This window comes from Podarcis raffonei, chromosome 16 (genome assembly GCF_027172205.1).
Source record: "Podarcis raffonei isolate rPodRaf1 chromosome 16, rPodRaf1.pri, whole genome shotgun sequence".
Lineage (NCBI taxonomy): Eukaryota > Metazoa > Chordata > Lepidosauria > Squamata > Lacertidae > Podarcis > Podarcis raffonei.
Window position 1 is genome coordinate 7,996,574 of NC_070617.1, and position 18,559 is coordinate 8,015,132.

The 18,559-nt window shown below is 47.1% G+C and overlaps 2 protein-coding genes across 4 annotated transcripts; one reads left to right on the plus strand and one right to left on the minus strand.

Moving 5' to 3' along the window:
- Positions 1–2,888: 2,888 nt before the first annotated feature.
- On the minus strand, positions 2,889–5,745 carry LOC128403724 (protein S100-A13-like). Its single transcript, XM_053368760.1, has 3 exons — positions 5,632–5,745; positions 4,718–4,973; positions 2,889–3,187 (listed from the first exon to the last, which is right to left on the minus strand). Exons 2-3 carry the CDS (start codon positions 4,868–4,870, stop codon positions 3,050–3,052), a joined length of 291 nt encoding a protein of 96 aa, XP_053224735.1. The 5' UTR covers positions 4,871–4,973; positions 5,632–5,745; the 3' UTR covers positions 2,889–3,049.
- A 2,988-nt stretch (positions 5,746–8,733) lies between these two features.
- LOC128403717 (protein S100-A16-like) lies at positions 8,734–17,352 on the plus strand. Of its 3 annotated transcripts, none has more exons than XM_053368750.1 (4): positions 8,734–8,838; positions 14,107–14,297; positions 16,451–16,612; positions 17,289–17,306. In XM_053368750.1, the coding sequence occupies exons 2-3, from the start codon at positions 14,127–14,129 to the stop codon at positions 16,604–16,606; spliced, it is 327 nt and encodes a 108-aa protein (XP_053224725.1). In that variant the 5' UTR covers positions 8,734–8,838; positions 14,107–14,126; the 3' UTR covers positions 16,607–16,612; positions 17,289–17,306. The 3 variants fall into 3 exon arrangements, with proteins under 3 accessions (XP_053224725.1, XP_053224724.1, XP_053224723.1); XM_053368749.1 differs by lacking the exon at positions 8,734–8,838 and adding an exon at positions 10,397–10,561 and having other exon boundaries at positions 16,451–16,589; positions 17,287–17,352; XM_053368748.1 differs by lacking the exon at positions 8,734–8,838 and adding an exon at positions 10,399–10,561 and having other exon boundaries at positions 17,289–17,305.
- Positions 17,353–18,559: the final 1,207 nt, after the last annotated feature.

Sequence of the window (18,559 nt, forward strand, 5' to 3'; positions counted from 1 at the left end):
GAGTGTGTTGGAGCCGTGAACCTCCTTGTTTCCCCCCGCGCAGTAAAACAGCCAGGGAATTCAGGGGGGTGAGTTCCCACGCTCTGCTGGACCCCTAGGACCCCCCACTCCTCCGTGGGGTTTTTTCGGGGGGGGGTAAGCCCTGGCGCTCTCCCCCAAGGCTCTATTTGCCCTGAACCGTGTCGCCCTTAAGCGGACGACACAGAGCTCACCGCCATTAGCCTCCGCAGCGAACCGGAAGTCCGGGTGACCAGCACATCTTGTGCCAATGAGTCCCACAGACTAACCATGGGTTGGGTGAAGCATTTTCTTCTGTCTGACTTGACAGAAGTCAGAGCATCTTCATCAAGTGACCCCAAGTCCTAGCAGTATGAAAGCAGATGCCGGGGGAGAAATCTCTACGAACCTATCTCTCTTGTTGCGTTCTGAAGGCAAAGGAAGGACTGGGCCCTGATTAATACAATAGACACGAGGCTTGACCAGCAAGACCCTGGGAGAAAGTGCAGATCTCACTCCCTGGCCCAGGTCGTTTTTATTAACAAAAGAACTTTAACACAGCGTTTGTAAGAACCAATCAGATTTCCTCTGAGCATTTCACGTGGGGACAAAGTCAGATCAGAGGAAGCCTCTTAACTACAAAGAACTATTTACTATTTGAGCATGCATACAGGTTTAGGCTAAATAAACAGGAACCAAGGAGGAATGCATTTAGCAAACCCCGAAGGTAATAAACCCATAGGAAAGGAAAGACAGGCATTTTACCACCTCCATGTGAACTCTGTTCCTGGCCCAAAGATCTACCTAAAGATTAACAAAAGCTACATTAAAGCTAACAGGTTGAGGTTGAATCCTGACAAGACAGAAGTACTGTTTTTGGGGGACAGGAGGCGGGCAGGTGTGGAGGATTCCCTGGTCCTGAATGGGGTAACTGTGCCCCTGAAGGACCAGGTGCACAGCCTGGGAGTCATTTTGGACTCACAGCTGTCCATGGAGGCGCAGGTCAATTCTGTGTCCAGGGCAGCTGTCTACCAGCTCCATCTGGTACGTAAGCTGAGACCCTATCTGCCCATGGACTGCCTCGCCAGAGTGGTGCATGCTCTGGTTATCTCCCGCTTGGACTACTGCAATGCGCTCTACATGGGGCTACCTTTGAAGGTGACCCAGAAACTACAACTAATCCAGAACGCGGCAGCTAGACTGGTGACTGGGAGCGGCTGCCGAGACCATATAACACCAGTCTTGAAAGACCTACATTGGCTCCTAGTACGTTTCCAAGCACAATTCAAAGTGTTGGTGCTGCCCTTTAAAGCCCTAAACAGCCTCGGTCCAGTATATCTGAAGGAGCGTCTCCACCGCCATCGTTCTACCCGGACACTGAGGTCCAGCACCAAGGGCCTTCTGGCAGTTCCCTCACTGCGAGAAGCCAAGTTACAGGGAACCAGGCAGAGGGCCTTCTCGGTAGTGGCACCCGCCCTGTGGAACGCCCTCCCACCAGATGTCAAAGAGAACAACTACCAGACTTTTAGAAGACATCTGAAGGCAGCCCTGTTTAGGGAAGCTTTTAATGTTTGATGTATTACAGTATTTTAATATTTTTTTGGAAGCCGCCCAGAGTGGCTGGGGAAGCCCAGCCAGATGGGCGGGGTATAAATAATAATTTATTATTATTATTACCTCCTTATCTTTATGGCCCAGGATGCCTGGTAAGCAACTGGTCTGTGTTAGAATGCTCTGCACGTGACTGTCAGGCATAGAGAAAATGGGGCAGAGATGCAGAGGCTTGTGGGATCGATCAGAAATCATGTCAATGACCCAAGCCCAGTCAAAGCGATGCTTTCACCGCTGACACAATGGCTTGCTTCATTTTTCATAATTCCTCATAGCAACCCTAAAAGGTAAAGGTAAAGGGACCCCTGACCATTAGGTCCAGTCGTGACTGACTCTGGGGTTGTGGCGCTCATCTCGCTTTATTGGCCAAGGGAGCCGGCATACAGCTTCCGGGTCCTGTGGCCAGCATGACTAAGCCGCTTCTGGTGAACCAGAGCAGTGCACGGAAACGCCGTTTACCTTCCCACTGGAGTGGTACCTATTTATCTACTTGCACTTTGACGTGCTTTTGAACTGCTAGGTTGGCAGGAGCAGGGACCAAGCAACGGGAGCTCACCCTGTCACGGGGATTCGAACCGCCGACCTTCTGATCGGCAAGCCCGAGAGGCTCTGTGGTTTAGCCCACAGCGCCACCTGCACCCCTATAGCAACCCTACATGACCACTACACTCTCTGTTGATTTGTAAACTGTAGGGGAAATCCAGAGAAACTTGAAAACCAGATTGGCCTAGAGGTTTTGTCTGTGTATTCATGCCGGTCTGTTTTCCTGAAGGGGGTATCAAGGAGTCCATGCCTTGGGCCCTGCAAACACACTCCTCATGTGGAGGAACACACTCCCTTTAAATTGGGCCCCTGCCCTCTCACCTCGCCCCTTATAAGAAAGAAGAAGGTCAGATCAGCCTCTCCCTCCCACCTTATCTCTGGAGCACACAATTTTCTTTTCTTCCCAAAAGGACATGGGCAGATACCAGGGTGTTGGTGGTTTATAGCCAATTAACTTATAAGGATGTGGGAAGAAATTCCATTCAGTTTGCGGTTGAACCTGATTCACACTTTGAAATTCACATTGAACCAAGGTGGAGGTTTGTGCAGTTCTGCGCCCTGAGCACCAGAGGGCAGCAGGGAGTATAGTGGCCTCTCTAATGAATAGGTAGGTAGCCATGTTGGTCAGCCATAGTCAAGACAAAATAAAAAAATTCCTTCCAGTAGCACCTTAGAGACCAACTAAGTTTGTTACTGGTATGAGCTTTCGTGCCACCAAGCAAGCAACAGGCAGCGGCTTCTCAGAGCAAAGGCTTTTATTCGAATTGTTGCAACTGGCCAAGAGATTGATTGATATGTATTTTCATCCTCCTGCAAGTCCTAGGATCAATATTTCCTGGTCCCACCCACTCACCTCTCTCTCACCCACACCCAGAAACATGCACGTATACCCCAAAATTCACTTTATATTCCCCATTTTCCCCTCCTTGAGCTTCTTGGATATCTCCGTCATCAGTTTCCAGTACGACGTAAATTCCAGCTCCCCGTCACTGTCGGTCCCCAAGCTTCTCATCTTCTCATCGAGATCACCAGCATCCTACAGAAGAGGCAAGAGGAACGGAAAGCTCAGAAACAGTCAGTGAGAGATTGCCTCTCTGGGATGGATTCAGCTGAGTAAGAATAAGAATTTTATTATTTACGTATTCCCTGTCCATCTGGCTGGGTTGCCCCAGCTTCCAACACATATCAAAACATAATAAAACATTGAACATTAAAAACATCCCGATACAGGGCTGCTTTCAGATGTCCTCTAAAAGGCCCTCTGCCTGCTTCTCAGAGTAGACCCACTGAAATGAATGAGCTTAAGTTAATCTTCAGTGGGTCTCCTCTGAGTTAGGATGAGCATCGGCTACCACCCTATGAAACTGCTTGCACAATTATTCCTCCCACTTTCCACGTTCGTGAGGCGTGTGCGACAAAAATGGCAAGAGATTGAGGTATTGGCAGACTCAGGGATACCCCAAGGTTTGCAGAACAACAACAAGAAGCCCTGAAAACGCCCCATGAGAACTGAGCATGCTCCGTGGCGATGGAATGCTGGCTGACCGTATAGGAGGGAAAGTTGTGGAAATGGAATGGAATATCTTTCAGAAGGGTGTGGCTGGCTGGCTGGCTGGCAGGAGCAGCAAACAGGAGCAGTTCCCACCGCCGCCATTTTGTCGCAGGAGCCATGCAAGACATGGAGAAAAAGGAGAGGGAATTATTTACCCTCTCTCTTCTCTTCCTAGAGCTCAGCATCTGAGCATCCTATTCTCCGCCCACTGTTGCCTCTGCCCCCCCCCCACCACAGTGATTTTGTTGTTGTTGTTCAGTCATTTAGTTGTGTCCGACTCTTCGTGACCCCCTGGACCAGAGCACGCCAGGCACTCCTGTCTTCCACTGCCTCCCGCAGTTTGGTCAAACTCATGCTGGTAGCTTCGAGAACACTGTCCAACCATCTCATCCTCTGTCGTCCCCTTCTCCTTGTGCCCTCCATCTTTCCCAACATCAGGGTCTTTTCCAGGGAGTCTTCTCTTCTCATGAGGTGGCCAAAGTACTGGAGCCTCAGCTTCAGGATCTGTCCTTCCAGTGAGCACTCAGGGCTGATTTCCTTCAGAATGGAGAGGTTTGATCTTCTTGCAGTCCATGGGACTCTCAAGAGTCTCCTCCAGCACCAGAATTCAAAAGCATCAATTCTTCGGCGACCAGCCTTCTTTATGGTCCAGCTCTCACTTCCATACATCACTACTGGGAAAACCATAGCTTTAACTATACCGACCTTTGTTGGCAAGGTGATGTCTCTGCTTTTTAGGATGCTGTCTAGGTTTGTCATTGCTTTTCTCCCAAGAAGCAGGCGTCTTTTAATTTTGTGACTAGTGATACAGCCCCCCAAAAGTTGACTGGAAGGAAATGTGGCCCTAATTCAGAAAAAAGGTTCCCTGGTCTACAAAGCTTCTGAAATGAGAAGTCAATGGTCCCCATCTTTTCCTTGATCTTAAACAGCAAAATACTTTTGCTTGCACTGCTTTTGACCTAAAAAATAGCCTCCCTTTGCCCTCCTGCCCTCTGCCCTTTGACCCCACCCTACCTTCATGAAGTTAGGGAGCTGCTTGTTCACAAGCACCTTGAACTGGCCGGCCGTCAGTGTCTCCTTCTTGCCCTCGGTGACCGTATGGACCAATAAGATGCTGACGATTTTATCAATGGCCATCTTCATCTCTGACACACCCTCGCTGGCCATCTTGTGACTGAGCACTGTTGGGCTTCTTCCTCCCTCCCTCGATGAGGCTATTGGTCAAGGGATGGGGATTATGTGTGGGTGACCCTGTTGTGTAAGACAGGCTCTGAGAACAGAGTGAGGGAATGCGAGGGAAGAGAAGAAGAGGGGAAAATGCATGGAGAAAATGCAGGGGCAGCGAGTTACTGGCTGCTTTCCTGGGATCACAGGATTGCCGAGTTGGAAAGGTTAATCCAGCCCAACCATCTGCGAACGCAGGAATCACAGCTTTCGACAGCTTTTCAGAAGAATTTAACACATACCCCCACACACATAAAGATAAAGGGAACCCTGAACTTTAGGTCCAGTTGTGACCGACTCTGGGGTTGTGGCGCTCATCTCACTGTATTGGCCGAGGGAGCCAGCGTACAGCTTCCGGGTCATGTGGCCAGTATGACTAAGCCGCTTCTGGTGAACCAGAGCAGCGCACAGAAATGCCTTTTACCTTCCCGCCAGTGTGGTACCTATTTATCTACTTGAACTGGCGTGCTTTCAAACTGCTAGGTTGGCAGGAGCAGGGACTGAGCAATGGGAGCTCACTTTGTTGCGGGGATTCAAACCGCCGACCTTCTGATCGGCAAGTCCTAGGCTCTGTGGTTTAACCCACAGCGCCACCCGCGTCCCTTCACACACACATACACACTCCCTATAGCAAAGCGGGGGAGATCAGCCTTTGTCACAAGCTGAAATCTTGCCCCCTTCCCTCCGAAAGGATTGCCACTTACCCGAAAGATGGTCACTTGCAAGCTTTGAATGCCAGCGAGGGAGCAATGCGATGGTTCTCATACCGATGAGGGCAGCTTGAATCAGGCAGAGAGCGAAGGGTGTTTTGTGTGTTCAAAGGTTCTGAGCCAACTGCCTTTTTGCTTGCCAGCACCCATAAAACCCAACATCCATGCTGCCAGCCTAGCCACACACACCCACACCATTTATTTGTGTGCCAGTTTAGGGACCCAACCAAGCAAGGGAGAGGGGAGCCCAGCAACAAGAGCACAGGATCTCATGCGTGCAAAGGCTGGTCATCGCCACGTTTCAAAAATCTTAAATTCTCGCCGTTAGTTAAAAAACCAGAAGCTTTTTCGTCAGGTATTTTGGGACAAGAGCTGCCGAAGGAAAAACAGACGTTATTTATGTATGCCACAACAGCAGCAAGAATGTTAATAGCACAAAACTGGAAGACTGGAGAAGTATCATCCAAAGAGCAACGGCAAGAAAAGTTGATGAACTATGCAGAATTCACAAAATTAACGGACAAGTTGCGTGAAAAGGACAATAGTGACTTTGAAAAAGAATGGGAACCCTTTACAACATATTTGCAGAAACAGCTAAAAAACATGGACTCCCTGGCAGGATTTAAATAAACATTTACAACTTTATTTGCAGAGAACAATAAATAGAACAATGGGAAAATGTAGTATTATATACAAATAGTAGGTTGTATCATTTGATGTATAAATGATACATACATCAATAAATAAACCAGAAATGGAAGTTGAGGGAAGTCAACAGGGAGGGGGGAAATTGGAAAAGGAATGTTTAGTAATGATGATGGATATTTGTTGCAAGAAAGAAAATCAATAAAAATTATTTTTTAAAAAAATTCTCGCCGTTCATTCTTCTTATCCATAACTTTATAGTTTCAGCTTTTTCGTAAACTGCTTTGAGGGAAAGGCGTTCCTTTCTTCCTTTTTGCAATCAAGTGGTGTACAATTTATTTATTTTTTGAAAGAAAGTCAGTAAATAGTTTCAATCCTCCGAACATTGGCTAGGCTAGCTGCCTGGGACTGAAGTGATTTGGACGCCAACCATGGCTGAAGTTCTGCAGCTACCCTGTCCCTATTCTGGAGAACCAGAAAGGAAATATTTCAAGATCCCGGAAACCTATCAAGGACAAAAGCTCCCCAAACCACTGACTGAAGGCTAAGTTGTTTGGGGTTTTTTTGGGGGGGTGTAAAATATGGGTGTAAAAAAAGCAGAGACATCACCTTGCCAACAAAGGTCCGTATAGTTAAAGCTACGGTTTTCCCAGTAGTGATGTATGGAAGTGAGAGCTAGACCATCAAGAAGGCTGATCGCTGAAGAATTGATGCTTTTGAATTATGGTGCTGGAGGAGACTCTTGAGAGTCCCATGGACTGCAAGAAGATCAAACCTATCCATTCTGAAGGAAATCAGCCCTGAGTGCTCACTGGAAGGACAGATCGTGAAGCTGAGGCTCCAGTACTTTGGCCACCTCATGAGAAGAGAAGACTCCCTGGAAAAGTCCCTGATATTGGGAAAGATGGAGGGCACAAGGAGAAGGGGACGACAGAGGACGAGATGGTTGGACAGTGTTCTCGAAGCTACCAACATGAGTCTCCCAAACTGCGGGAGGCAGTGGAAGACAGGAGTGCCTGGCGTGCTCTGGTCCATGGGGTCACGAAGAGTCAGACACGACTAAACGATTAAACAACAACAACAAAATATTCTTTAAAAAAAATGAATCACATACACCCTGACTGCTCTTTCTATCCAGAGACCCTCCAAGTGTCCCAATTTTCCAGGGACATCCCTGATTTAGAGAAGCTGTCCTGTTTTCTCATTTGATCCCAGAAAGGCCCGCTTTTCCTTAGGACATCCCTATTTTCATTGGAGAATTGTTGGAGGGTATGGAGTTACCTGACCCCGAAGCCAAGGAGATAAGTAACTATACAACCTGTAGAAGACATCGGAAGGCAACCCTGTATAGGGAAGTTTTTAAAAGTTTGACTTTTTTATGTTTTTATTTATGTCGGAAGCCGCCCAGAGTGGCTGGGGGAATCCAGTCAGATGGGTGGGGTATAATTAGTAAAGTTACCTTTATGGAATGGGATGCCCCTATTTTCATTATTAATTTTAATTGGAAATTTTATTTACAACATAACATAACCCCCCAACCCCCCAATACAGAAACACAATAAACATAACATACAACAATACAAACAACCAAATAAAAGACTTCCTTTATCCTGTATCTGGCCTCCTTATTTACTTCTTATAAGCTGTTTCCTTTATGAATAATTATTAAGATTTTTCTAATTATAACTTAAATATCCACAAAGTCTCCTGCAGACATTAATCGAAACAAGTCCAGGTATGTATTTTAGGGCACTGTTTTGTGACGTATTTTCTGCATTTTCCCCATGCTTTTTGAAACTCTTGTCTAGTGTGATCTCTAATTGCCTCTGTTAATCTAGCCAGTTCAATATACTCTATAATGGTTTGTCTTGCCATTCCCTTTTTGTTGGCACAGATTTCTTTTTTCCAGTTTTTAGCAATTAGGATCCTTGCCGCTCCTGTGGCATAGAGGAATATTTTCTGATCTTCTCTTGCTATTCCTGTGTCTGTTATCCCTAGTAGAAAAGCTTCTGTATTTTTCATAAAGTTAAACATTTTTTTAAGCTCATCATATACTATATTCCAGAAGCTTTTGATTTTTTCACAGGTCCACCAAACATGTATAAGTGTCCCCTCTGTTTCACCACACCTCCAGCACAGATTTGTTTTTGTCTTATACATTTTAGCTATTTTTATCGGAGAAAGGTTGGAGGGTATGCAGCCATACTTTTCACCTTGCACTATGTCACGGAGCGATACTCCGTCTCTCCTGCGAGAATTACAAGATTCTCTGATTTTGCAACTTTATGGCTTTCTTCATTGCTCCCTGATTCCAGTGTCAAGTGAGTTGCAGAGATTAACCTGGAGGAATGCCCCTGGAACAAAGAGCAGGGAGGGAATTTTTCTCTTTCAAAGGAAGTTGGAGCCAGCCTCGTGGCACAGGTGCCGGGTGAGAGGTTTGAGGCGCCCAATCTCCTCTAGCCTTCCTCTAGCAAACGCTGACGAGACAGACAGAGAGACGGGTGCAGGAGTCTTTGGCCGACGTAACGCACACCGCACAAACCACCGTTCTGCAAGGTAAGGAAACATCCCGGAGGTGGCAGCCCATTTGCTTATCAGGTAGGTGGGGAAAGGCTTCCTTTAGAGGACCCTATAACAAAATGCTAGGGACGCAAGTGGCGCTGTAGTCTAAACCACAGAGCCTAGGCCTTGCCGATCAGAATGGTAATAAATGGTAATAGGGGCTGCAAACAGTAAAAGACCCCTGGATGGTTAAGTCCAGTCAAAGGTGACTATGGGGTTGTGGCGCTCATCTCACTTTTAAGGCTGAGGGAACAGGCGTTTGTCCACAGACAGCTTTCCAGGTCACGTGGCCAGCATGACTAAACCGCTACTGGTGCATGGAGGACAGTGATGAGTGTCAGAGTGCATGGAAACACCATTTATCTTCCCGCCACGATGGTACCTATTTATCTACTTGCACTGGTGTGCTTTCAAACTGCTAAGTTGGCAGGAGCTGGGACAGAGCAACAGGAGCTCACCCCGTTATGGGGATTCAAACCGCTGACCTTCTGATCAGGAAGCCCAAGAGGCTCAGTGGTTTAGACCACAGAGCCACCTGCATCCCCATGAAACTTAAAAGAGGATATATATATTTAGCCAAATAATATTTTAGCCAAATAATATTTGTGTTGCTGTACAGTATGTAAGGTAAAGGACCTCTGGGTGGTTAAGTCCAGTCAAAGGCAACTATGGCGTTGTGGCGCTCATCTCACTTTCAGGCCGAGGGAGCCGGCGTTTGTCCACAGACAGCTTTCCAGGTCATGTGGCCAGCAAGACTAAACCGCTTCTGGTGCAGCAGAACACCGTGACAGAAACCAGAGCGCACAAAAACATAATTTACCTTCCCGCCTTCCGACAGTAAGAGCTGTTCAACAGTGGAATAGTCTCCAAAAACCTTGGAGATTTTTAAAGAAGCGGTTGGAGGGCCATCTCTCATGGATGCTTTAGCTGAGATTCCTTACTCTGTATTTCCAGCAGGAAGAATGAGAAAGCCCATTCTTCTATGTTTCTTTGTTTCACAAAAGTTTATTCACCACTTGACTGTTTGTTTGTTTTTTTTAAAAAAGTCAAAGTGATTTACAAAAGAAAAATCACCAATAATAATTAACGGCAATAATTTAAAACTTCAGCAAATTAAATCCAGATCAAAATTTGCACCAACTTTCTTAACATCAAAAGATCAGCATGATTTCAGCAGGTGCCAAAAATAGAATTCAGAGATGGCAATAGGCACACTAAAATATTGATTTCTTCCAAAGATGGAATGGGTCTTATGTGGCCCCACTTACCTGCCATGGGGCAAGGCGATCTCGCGGGTGAACTTGTCCCAAGTTGTTAAGGGCTTTATTTACTACAAACAGCAACAGCTTGAACTTGTCCCAGCTTGTAGCAAATCAGCAGCCAGTGCAGTTGCCTTTGAGCACAGGATATTCTGATTTTGCAACGGCCTTGCTCTCTGGCTTGCTTCCTGATCCCAGTGCCAGGTGGGCTGTGCAGTACTATTCAGAGGAAAAGTCCCGAAGGGAGTGTCTGGGGAAAGGGGGGGTGGGAGGGAATGTTCCTCTTTAAAAGGAAACGGGAGCCGGCCTCGTGACGTAGGTACCTAAACTGGAGCTGGGAGGTGCCTAATCTAATAGAACCCACCACTCTGACAAAGCACTGGGGGAACAGGACTGAGACAGACAGACAGACCCAGATTTATTTGGCCAAAACGCCACACACTCGGCAATTCTGCAAGGTAAGGAATGTTCAACATGCCGCTATCCGTTTGCTTATCGGACGGGCCAGAAAGGGTGAAATGCAAAACTTTCTTTCAAACTCTGAGCAAAAGGACGTGTCTCTGCAGGCCATTGTCCCGCCGGCATGCCAAAGAAATGACTCCACAGAAGGGAAAACATCTGGTATAAAAGAGGCGGGAGGGAGGGGGAAGGAATCGGGAATGAAGAACTCAGATCTGGTGTTTGGGGAGGGGTCTTGCCAAGCCAGGGATGGGTTAAAGCACAGAGCCTAGGACTTGCCGATCAGAAGGTTGGCGGTTCGAATCCCTGCGACGGGGTGAGCTCCTGTTGCTCGGTCCCTGCTGCTGCCAACCTAGCAGTTCGAAAGCATGTCAAAGTGCAAGTAGATAAATAGGTACCGCTCCAGCGGGAAGGTAAACGGCGTTTCCGTGCGCTGCTCTGGTTCGCCAGAAGCGGCTTAGTCCTGCTGGCCACATGACCTGGAAGCTGTACGCCGGCTCCCTCGGCCAGTAAAGCGAGATGAGTGCCGCAACCCCAGAGTCGGTCACGACTGGACCTAATGGTCAGGGGTCCCTTTACCTTGCCAAGCCACTAGGTCTTGACCTGAGCTGGGCTGACGCCAGTCTTATATAATTGCCCCATTGGTATTCCCTAGGCCCACTGAGGTGAGTTAAGTTGACACAAGGCGATGGATTCCCCACTCAGTGAGCCCTACACGGGCTGGCAGCTGCACTCCAGGGTTTCTGGAAGTTAGTCTCACTCCCTCTCCCAGCCCTGCCTGGAGATTCTGGGGATCCAACCTTCCGCACGGGAAGGATGTGATCTACAAATTAGTCACAGCCACCTTGCAGGGCTGTTGTACAGATAAAACGAGGAGGGGAGAACCAGGTACACCATTTTGAGCTCTTTGGAGGAAAAGGTGGTATGTATATACAGTCGTAGCTTGGAAGTCGAACGGAGTCCCTTCCGGAAGTCCCTTCCGGAAGTTCCTGCAGCCAATCGGAAGCCGCGCCAGACGTTAGGCTTCCGAAAATTGTTCGAAAACCGGAACACTCCCTTCTGGGTTTTGATCGTTCGTGAGCCAATTTGTTTGGGAGCCAAGGCATTTGCGATTCGAGATACGACTTTACATGTAACAAAAAGAAAACAAAATTGCCCTATTGATCAAGTAAGGCGCCAGTCCTCATGGTTGTGAAGAAAGGGCTGGTTAAGATAGGAACAGAGCAAGCTGCCAAACACTTGAGTCAGGGCATTAGCGCTGTCTACACTGACTGGGAGAGGCTCTTGGAAATTTCAGGCAGGACTCTCGTGCCTACATGGAGATTCAGGGGGTTGAATCTAGGCCCTTCTGCATGCAAAACACGTGATTCACCACTGGGCTCTTTCCACTTCTCCACTTTGGTTAAGAGCATCGAAAGTGCTCTCAGCTGGATCCCATCACGGCACACTTAGTTCTACATTCCTAGCAAGAATACTGCCGCTGGGTGGTCGGTCAACGGTTTGCGAGTGACCTGGTTCGGTAGCGGTTCTTCCGAATTCTCACATCTCCGAATTTTGCAGTATGCCAAGGGACAAGTGCAGAAGGGTGTAGCCAAAGGCATCAACTTGCAAAAATGATATCCCATCGCTCTGCAGAAATGTGTGTGCATTGGGCACACGATTCCATCTCAAACCTGTACCCAGCAGGAGAAATTTGCACGGAAACGCTGGTGCAATTTTCACAAGGCCTTTAAAGAAATACATTGCAAACTGATGTGGAGAACTGGACTTAAGACTGGACAAAGGAGAACCTCGACGTGAGAGATTTTCCCTGTCCTAGCTAGGAAGGGAAGGGTCTAGCAGTTTAGCTTCCTTCAGTTTCTCATTCCCTCTCCCCCCAAAACTTAAATCCAGTTCTCCAAATTTCTGCAGAAATTTGCATTTTTAAAAAATCCTCATGAAAAATTCCCAAGTCTCGCTTCCTGCAGAGAGTCAAACCCCACGTGCATTAAACTTAGAGGTATGTCCAAGTGGGTGGGTGGGAAGAAGTAAGGGCGATCTCACAGCAAAAGGGCAACTTTGCATGCCCTCTAACATTCTCCCGATGTCCCATTCCATGATAATAATAATAATATTTTTTATTTATTTATAAGAGCATTTCGACAGAGGAATGGTCTCCTATAAGAGATGGTGGGCTCCCTTTCCTTGGAGGTCTTTAACCAGAGCTTGGCTGACCACCTGTCATGTATGATCTAGTCGAGATTCCTGCATTGCCTGGGGTTGGGCTAGATGACCGTCGGGGTCCCTTCCAACTCTACAGTTCCATGATTCTATTATTTATATTCCCCTTTTCTCCAAAGAGATCAGGACGGACTATAGGCTTCTCTTCTTCCCCATTTTGTCCTCACAACAGCCCTGCGAAGTACCGTATTTTTCGCTCTATAAGACGCACCTTTCCCCTCCTAAAAAGTAAGGGGAAATGTGTGTGCGTCTTATGGAGCGAATGCAGGCGGGAGGCTCTGCTCAGCGCTCCCTTTAAAGAGCCGCATGGAGTGTGGGGGAAAAGCCTCGGGGAAAAGCCCTCAAGAGCCGCACACACACTCCACACGCTCTTTAAAGGGAGCGCGGCTCTTGGGGGAGCCTTTATCCCGCTGCCCTGAAGAGGCTTCGCGCGGCTATCCCAGAACCCAGATCCCTCTTGCTGTTCTGGCTTCTGGGATTCAGAATATTTCTTTTCTTGTTTTCCTCCTCCAAAAACTACTGTATTTTTCGCTGTATAAGATGCACTTTCCCCCCTCCAAAAATGAAGGGGAAATGTGTGTGCGTCTTATGGAGCGAATGCAGGCTCCTTGGCTTCAGCGATAGCAACGCAAAGCCTCTGATGCGCAGAGGGGGAGCTCCCCCCGCGCTCCTTGGCTTCGCGTTGCTTTCGCTGAAGCCGCCTGAAGCCCCCGGAGTGCAGCGGGAACTCCCACTGCGCTCCGGGGCTTCAGGCCGCTATCCCCAAGCCTTCGGAGCGCAGCAGGAGTTCCCGCTGCACTCCGAAGGCTGTGGATAGCCGCCTGAAGCCTGGAGAGCAAGAGGGGTCGGTGCACACTGATCCCTCTTGGTCTCCAGGCTTCGCTTCGCTGGAGAGGCGCTGCACAGTTTTCCCTCTCTACGCAGCGCCCCTGCAGCGAAGCGGGAGGCGAAATGGAAGGGGCTCCATTTCTCCTGCCGCTTTGCTAAAGGGGCGCTGAGCAGAGAGGGGGAGAATTCCCCCCCTGTTCTCCCCTTCCTATGGTCTGGTGCGTCCTATGGTCTGGTGCATCCTATAGAGCGAAAAATACGGTGGGTGCGTCTAATGGTCTGGTGCGTCTTATGGAGCGAAGACTACAATAGGTTAGGCGGAGAGATTGCAGTTGGCCCAAGGGCAGCCAAGCAACTTCATGGCCACAAGGAGGATTCGAACCCAGGTCTCTCCCAGGTCCTGTGCCGACCCTCCAGCGGCTACACCACACATGTCCTGCGCATGAACTGGGGAGGGATGCTGCTGGTGAGTGACGCACCTCTGCTCTTCTTCTAGGAGCCAAGGGAGGAGAGGCCATGGCGGGCAACCTCTCTGAGCTGGAGGAGGCCCTCCTGACGCTGGTGAGGAACTACGACAAATATGCCGAGAAGTCCTTTTTCCTCAGATACTTTTTTGGGAAACAGGGCAAGATCAGCAAGGAGAATTTCGGGAAGATGCTCAACGAGGAGCTCAGCCACGTGCTGTCGGTGAGGCAAAGGGCAGCGGTGGTGGCGGCGGCTAGAGAACATGCTTCCTCATCTAGCTAAGTATTTCCAGCACTGACTGGCAACAGCTTGCCAGGGTTTGAGGCAGAGAGATCTAGAAGTATTGCTGACAGCAAAGGACCCCAATATATTCCAAGATAATTTTTTAAAAGATTTGGAAATATGAGGGGTGGGGAGCAAAACTCTCTTTGTTGGGAAGAATTTCAGCCATGAAAACGAATGGATTACCAAAAATGTTGTTTTCATTTCAAACTGCACCAATTGTTAATAACACGGGCTGCTTTAAAGAATAGCAAAAATAAATCCCTAGATTTGTCTGGCAGGGGAAGAAACGGAGAATACAATATAAAATTTTGATAGATGCTAAAGGAAGAGGTGGCTTTCCCGACCAGACTTTCATTTATATTATGAAGCAGCCTGTCTATGTTGGTTAAAAGAATGGATTGTGTTGGAAAACAGTTGTTGGACTTGGAGGGCTATGGTATTAAGTTTGGTTGGCATGCAGGTCTATAGTATGACAATGCTAGAATACATAAGAACATTTGAACCATGTTATTAGAAAGAATTTCCTTTTGGAAAGTAAAACACTTCTATGGCTTTCAGCTATAGAAGCAATCTTGTTGAAAAAAACTTAATATTTTGGACGTTTTGGACTTTACCAACCAAGAAGTAAAACTGAAGAAACTATGAGGAAGTCAGAAACTATGTGACGGGTTGAACGAAGTGTTTAAAGGCAACAAGGAAGACAGGTTTATGGACCAAAGTTCCCAGTTTGAGAGGGAACTAGTAGAAAATAGAGAAAAACTAATTTCTAGGATGTATAAGATACTGTTAGAATGGGAAACAAAAGATGAAATGGTTAAATCTGCCATGATTCCGTGGGCTAGAGGTGTAGATCACAACACAGATTTAGATCTATGGGAGAAGTTGTGGAAAACAGGTATGAAGTTTACAGCATGTTATGCTTTGAGAGAAAATTATATGAAAATGATTTATAGATGGTACTTGACACCAAGTAAATTGGCTAAAATGTATAAGTCAGAATGAGGTACATGTTGGAAATGTAAAGAAACAAAAGGTACATTTTATCATATGTGGTGGACTTGTATGGGATATTGGGAGATGATATACAATGAGATAAAAATAATAATTAAGAGATCTCTCCCCCCAAAAGACCAGAATCTTTTATTTTAGGGTTAACTGCATCAGATGCACCAAAGAGCAGTTGAAATGGATGGAATATGCAGAATTAGCAAGTTTTAACTAGTAAAATCAGAGAAAAATATGAAACAGCTTTCAAGGAGGGTTGGAAAATGTTTGTATATTGTTTAAAAAAAATTGTAAACACGTTATCACACTAGCAGGTTTGGAGTAAGTTCAGCAGTAAAAGTTACTTTGAGAATACAGTCGTACCTTGGTTTTGGAACAGCTTAGTTCCCGAACGTTTGGGCTCCCGAACGCCGCAAACCCGGAAGTCAGTGTTCCAGTTTGCAAACTATTTTCAGAAGCCGAACGTCCAGCATGGCTTCCACAGCTTCTGATTGGCTGCAGGAGCTTCCTGCAGCCAATCAGAAGCCACGCTTTTGGTTTCCAAACGTTTTGGAAGTCGAACGGACTTCCGGAACGGATTCCATTCACCTTCCAAGGTACAACTGGAAGAAGTTATAATTATAATATACAGCAGCTAAAGATAACCAGGAGAAAACCATGGGAGGGAGGGAGGAAAGTCGACTTTTAACAGTGAATGTATGCTGGAAAATGTTTGATTACAGTGGACACTCGGGTTGCAAACGTGATCCGTGCGGGATGCATGTTCGCAACCCGCAGCAGCCACAACCTGCAGCTGGGCGTCTGCGCACGAGCGGGTTGCGATTTGGCGCTTCTGCGCATGCACAAAGCACAATTTAGCTCTTCTGCACATGCGCGACTGCCGAAACCCGGACGTAAGCCATTCCAGTACCTGAAAAAACACAACCTGAAGCGTCTGTAACCCTAGGTCTGAATGTAATTGTATTTTATTTGTAGCGGGGAGTGGGAGGTTTTCCATACCCTTACGCGTTAGGTCTTTCATTCCTGCTTTTCTCACTAGTTCCATTCCTTCTCCTCCCTGCTCCTTCCCTGTCCCTCCCATCCAGAACACCGACAGCAAGACTGCCGCCCAAGAAATGTTTGCTGACATGGATTTGGACGAGGATGGGAAGATGAGCTTTGATGAATATTGGAGGCTGATCGGTGGCATCATCAACCAACTTTTGCACGTGAAGCAACAGGTTCAGGAGCGTGACGGATGATAGATGGTATATTACACCTGTTAAGTTAGTGAAAATGTATGAAGTCAGCAATAAATGTTGGAAATGTAAAGAAAAAGAGGGAACATTTTATCACATGTGGTGGGAATGTAAAAAGGTGAAATGCTTCTGGGAGATGATATATAATGAGATGAAAAAAATGTTGAAATACACATTTATAAAGAAACCAGAAGCATTCTTATTGGGCATTGTTGTGAGTGATATAAATAGAAAGGAATATAAGCTCTTTTTATATGCAATAACAGCAGCAAGAATATTATTGGCCCAAAAATGGAAGCAAGAAGAATTACCAACGATTGAAGAATGGAGGATGAAGTTAATGGACTAGGCAGAACTAGATAAACTAACAGGAAGGATTTGAAACCGGCGGGACCAGAAATTCACGGAAGACTGGAGTAAACTTACGGACTATTTGAAAAGTATTTGTAGGGTTGCAAGAAGTTTTGTGAGGAGTATTATTGGAAGTATTGCAAAAATGGAGAAGGGGGAGGATGATTTGTTAAGAGATGTAAAGGCAATATAAAGTTAAGAAATGCATAAGAAGTGGTTAAAACGGTGAGTCATCAGAGGGGCTGATGGAAGTCTAAAAAGATTGTATAAGTGATAAGTTCTGTGGTACATTTTATAGTTTATATGTTAAAATCAATATTTATTTTTTTAAAAGGAGCGTGACGGATGATGGAGAATGAGAGCCCGCAGGAGAGAACATGTCAGCTGCTCCCCCCCCCGAGCCCCCCGCACCATTCCTGCCTTAACTTTGCCATCGTTCCAGCTCCCCCTACTGGCCGGGCTGCACAGGACATTTCCCAATGGCAGAACTTCTGGAAGTCAAACTCTACAGAAGATGGGGAACGTGGACCTGTCTGTGGAAACTGCCTGTCCGTCTGTTCAATGCCTCTTGACGGCTGCACTCAGGACGCCGTGTCTAGGAGGGTGGTGGGCAGTTGCAGCTGGACTGTCAGACTGTGACAATAAAGACTGGACTCTGAGTGTCAGAGTCATGTGACTTCCTCTCTGATCAGCTCAGACTTAAGTTCGATGTCCTAGGGTTAGAGGAGAAGAAGGGCATGCACAACCTCCATGGTCAAAGGCAGCAAAGTTTCTGAATACCAGTTTATGGAAACCTCAGGAGGAGAGGGGGCCCTTGCGCTTGGATCCTGCTCGCCGCTCTCCTCCCACAGGCATCTGGTTGGCCCCCGTGAGAACAGAATGCTGGCCTGATCCAGCAGCCTCTTCTTATGTTCTTATCCTCTTTTAAGGTCATCCACAGCTGCGTCTTGTGGCAGTGAGTTCCATAGTTCAGGCACTTAAAAAACAACAACACCATTTACAGTGGTACCTCGGGTTACAGACGCTTCAGGTTAAAGACTCCGCTAACCCAGAAATAGTACCTCGGGTTAAGAACTTTGCTTCAGGGTGAGAACAGAAATCGTGCTCCGGCGGTGTGGCAGCAGCAGGAGGCCCCATTAGCTAAAGTGGTGCTTAAGGTTAAGAACAGTTTCAGGTTAAGAACGGACCTCCGGAATGAATTAAGTACTTAACCCGAGGTACCACTGTATTACAACAGAGCCTTGCGCATGAAAATCCAAGTTCGTGTATTGGTTTGCTTTGTTAAAAGCAGCACCAACTGCTCGAGTTTCCTATTCCTTCAGAAGCAGCACATTCCCTAACATTGTGGCCTGCACAGGCCAGGATGGAAGAGACTCTCTCTCCAACCTTCTTAACTTGCTCTCCGTGGGCTAGCCGACCTGATAACTTGCATGTACAGTGGTTCCTCAGTTTAAGAACAGCCCTGTTTGCAAACGATTCGGTTTACGAACTCCGCAAAACTGTAAGTAGTGTGCAAACTTTACCTCGGTCTAAGAATGGAATCCGAATGGTGGAAGGGCACTGGTGGAGGGAGGCCTCATTAGGGAAAGCGTGCCTCGGTTTAAG

Excerpts from the sequence above, each read along its gene's own strand:
- LOC128403724 (XM_053368760.1), bottom strand. The coding sequence starts at position 4,870 with ATGGCCAGCGAGGGTGTGTCAGAGATGAAGATGGCCATTGATAAAATC. Across the intron at positions 3,188-4,717 it reads AGCTCCCTAACTTCATGAAG|GATGCTGGTGATCTCGATGA; the intron begins GTAGGGTGGGGT and ends CCTCTTCTGTAG.
- LOC128403717 (XM_053368750.1), top strand. The coding sequence starts at position 14,127 with ATGGCGGGCAACCTCTCTGAGCTGGAGGAGGCCCTCCTGACGCTGGTG. Across the intron at positions 14,298-16,450 it reads AGCTCAGCCACGTGCTGTCG|AACACCGACAGCAAGACTGC; the intron begins GTGAGGCAAAGG and ends CCTCCCATCCAG.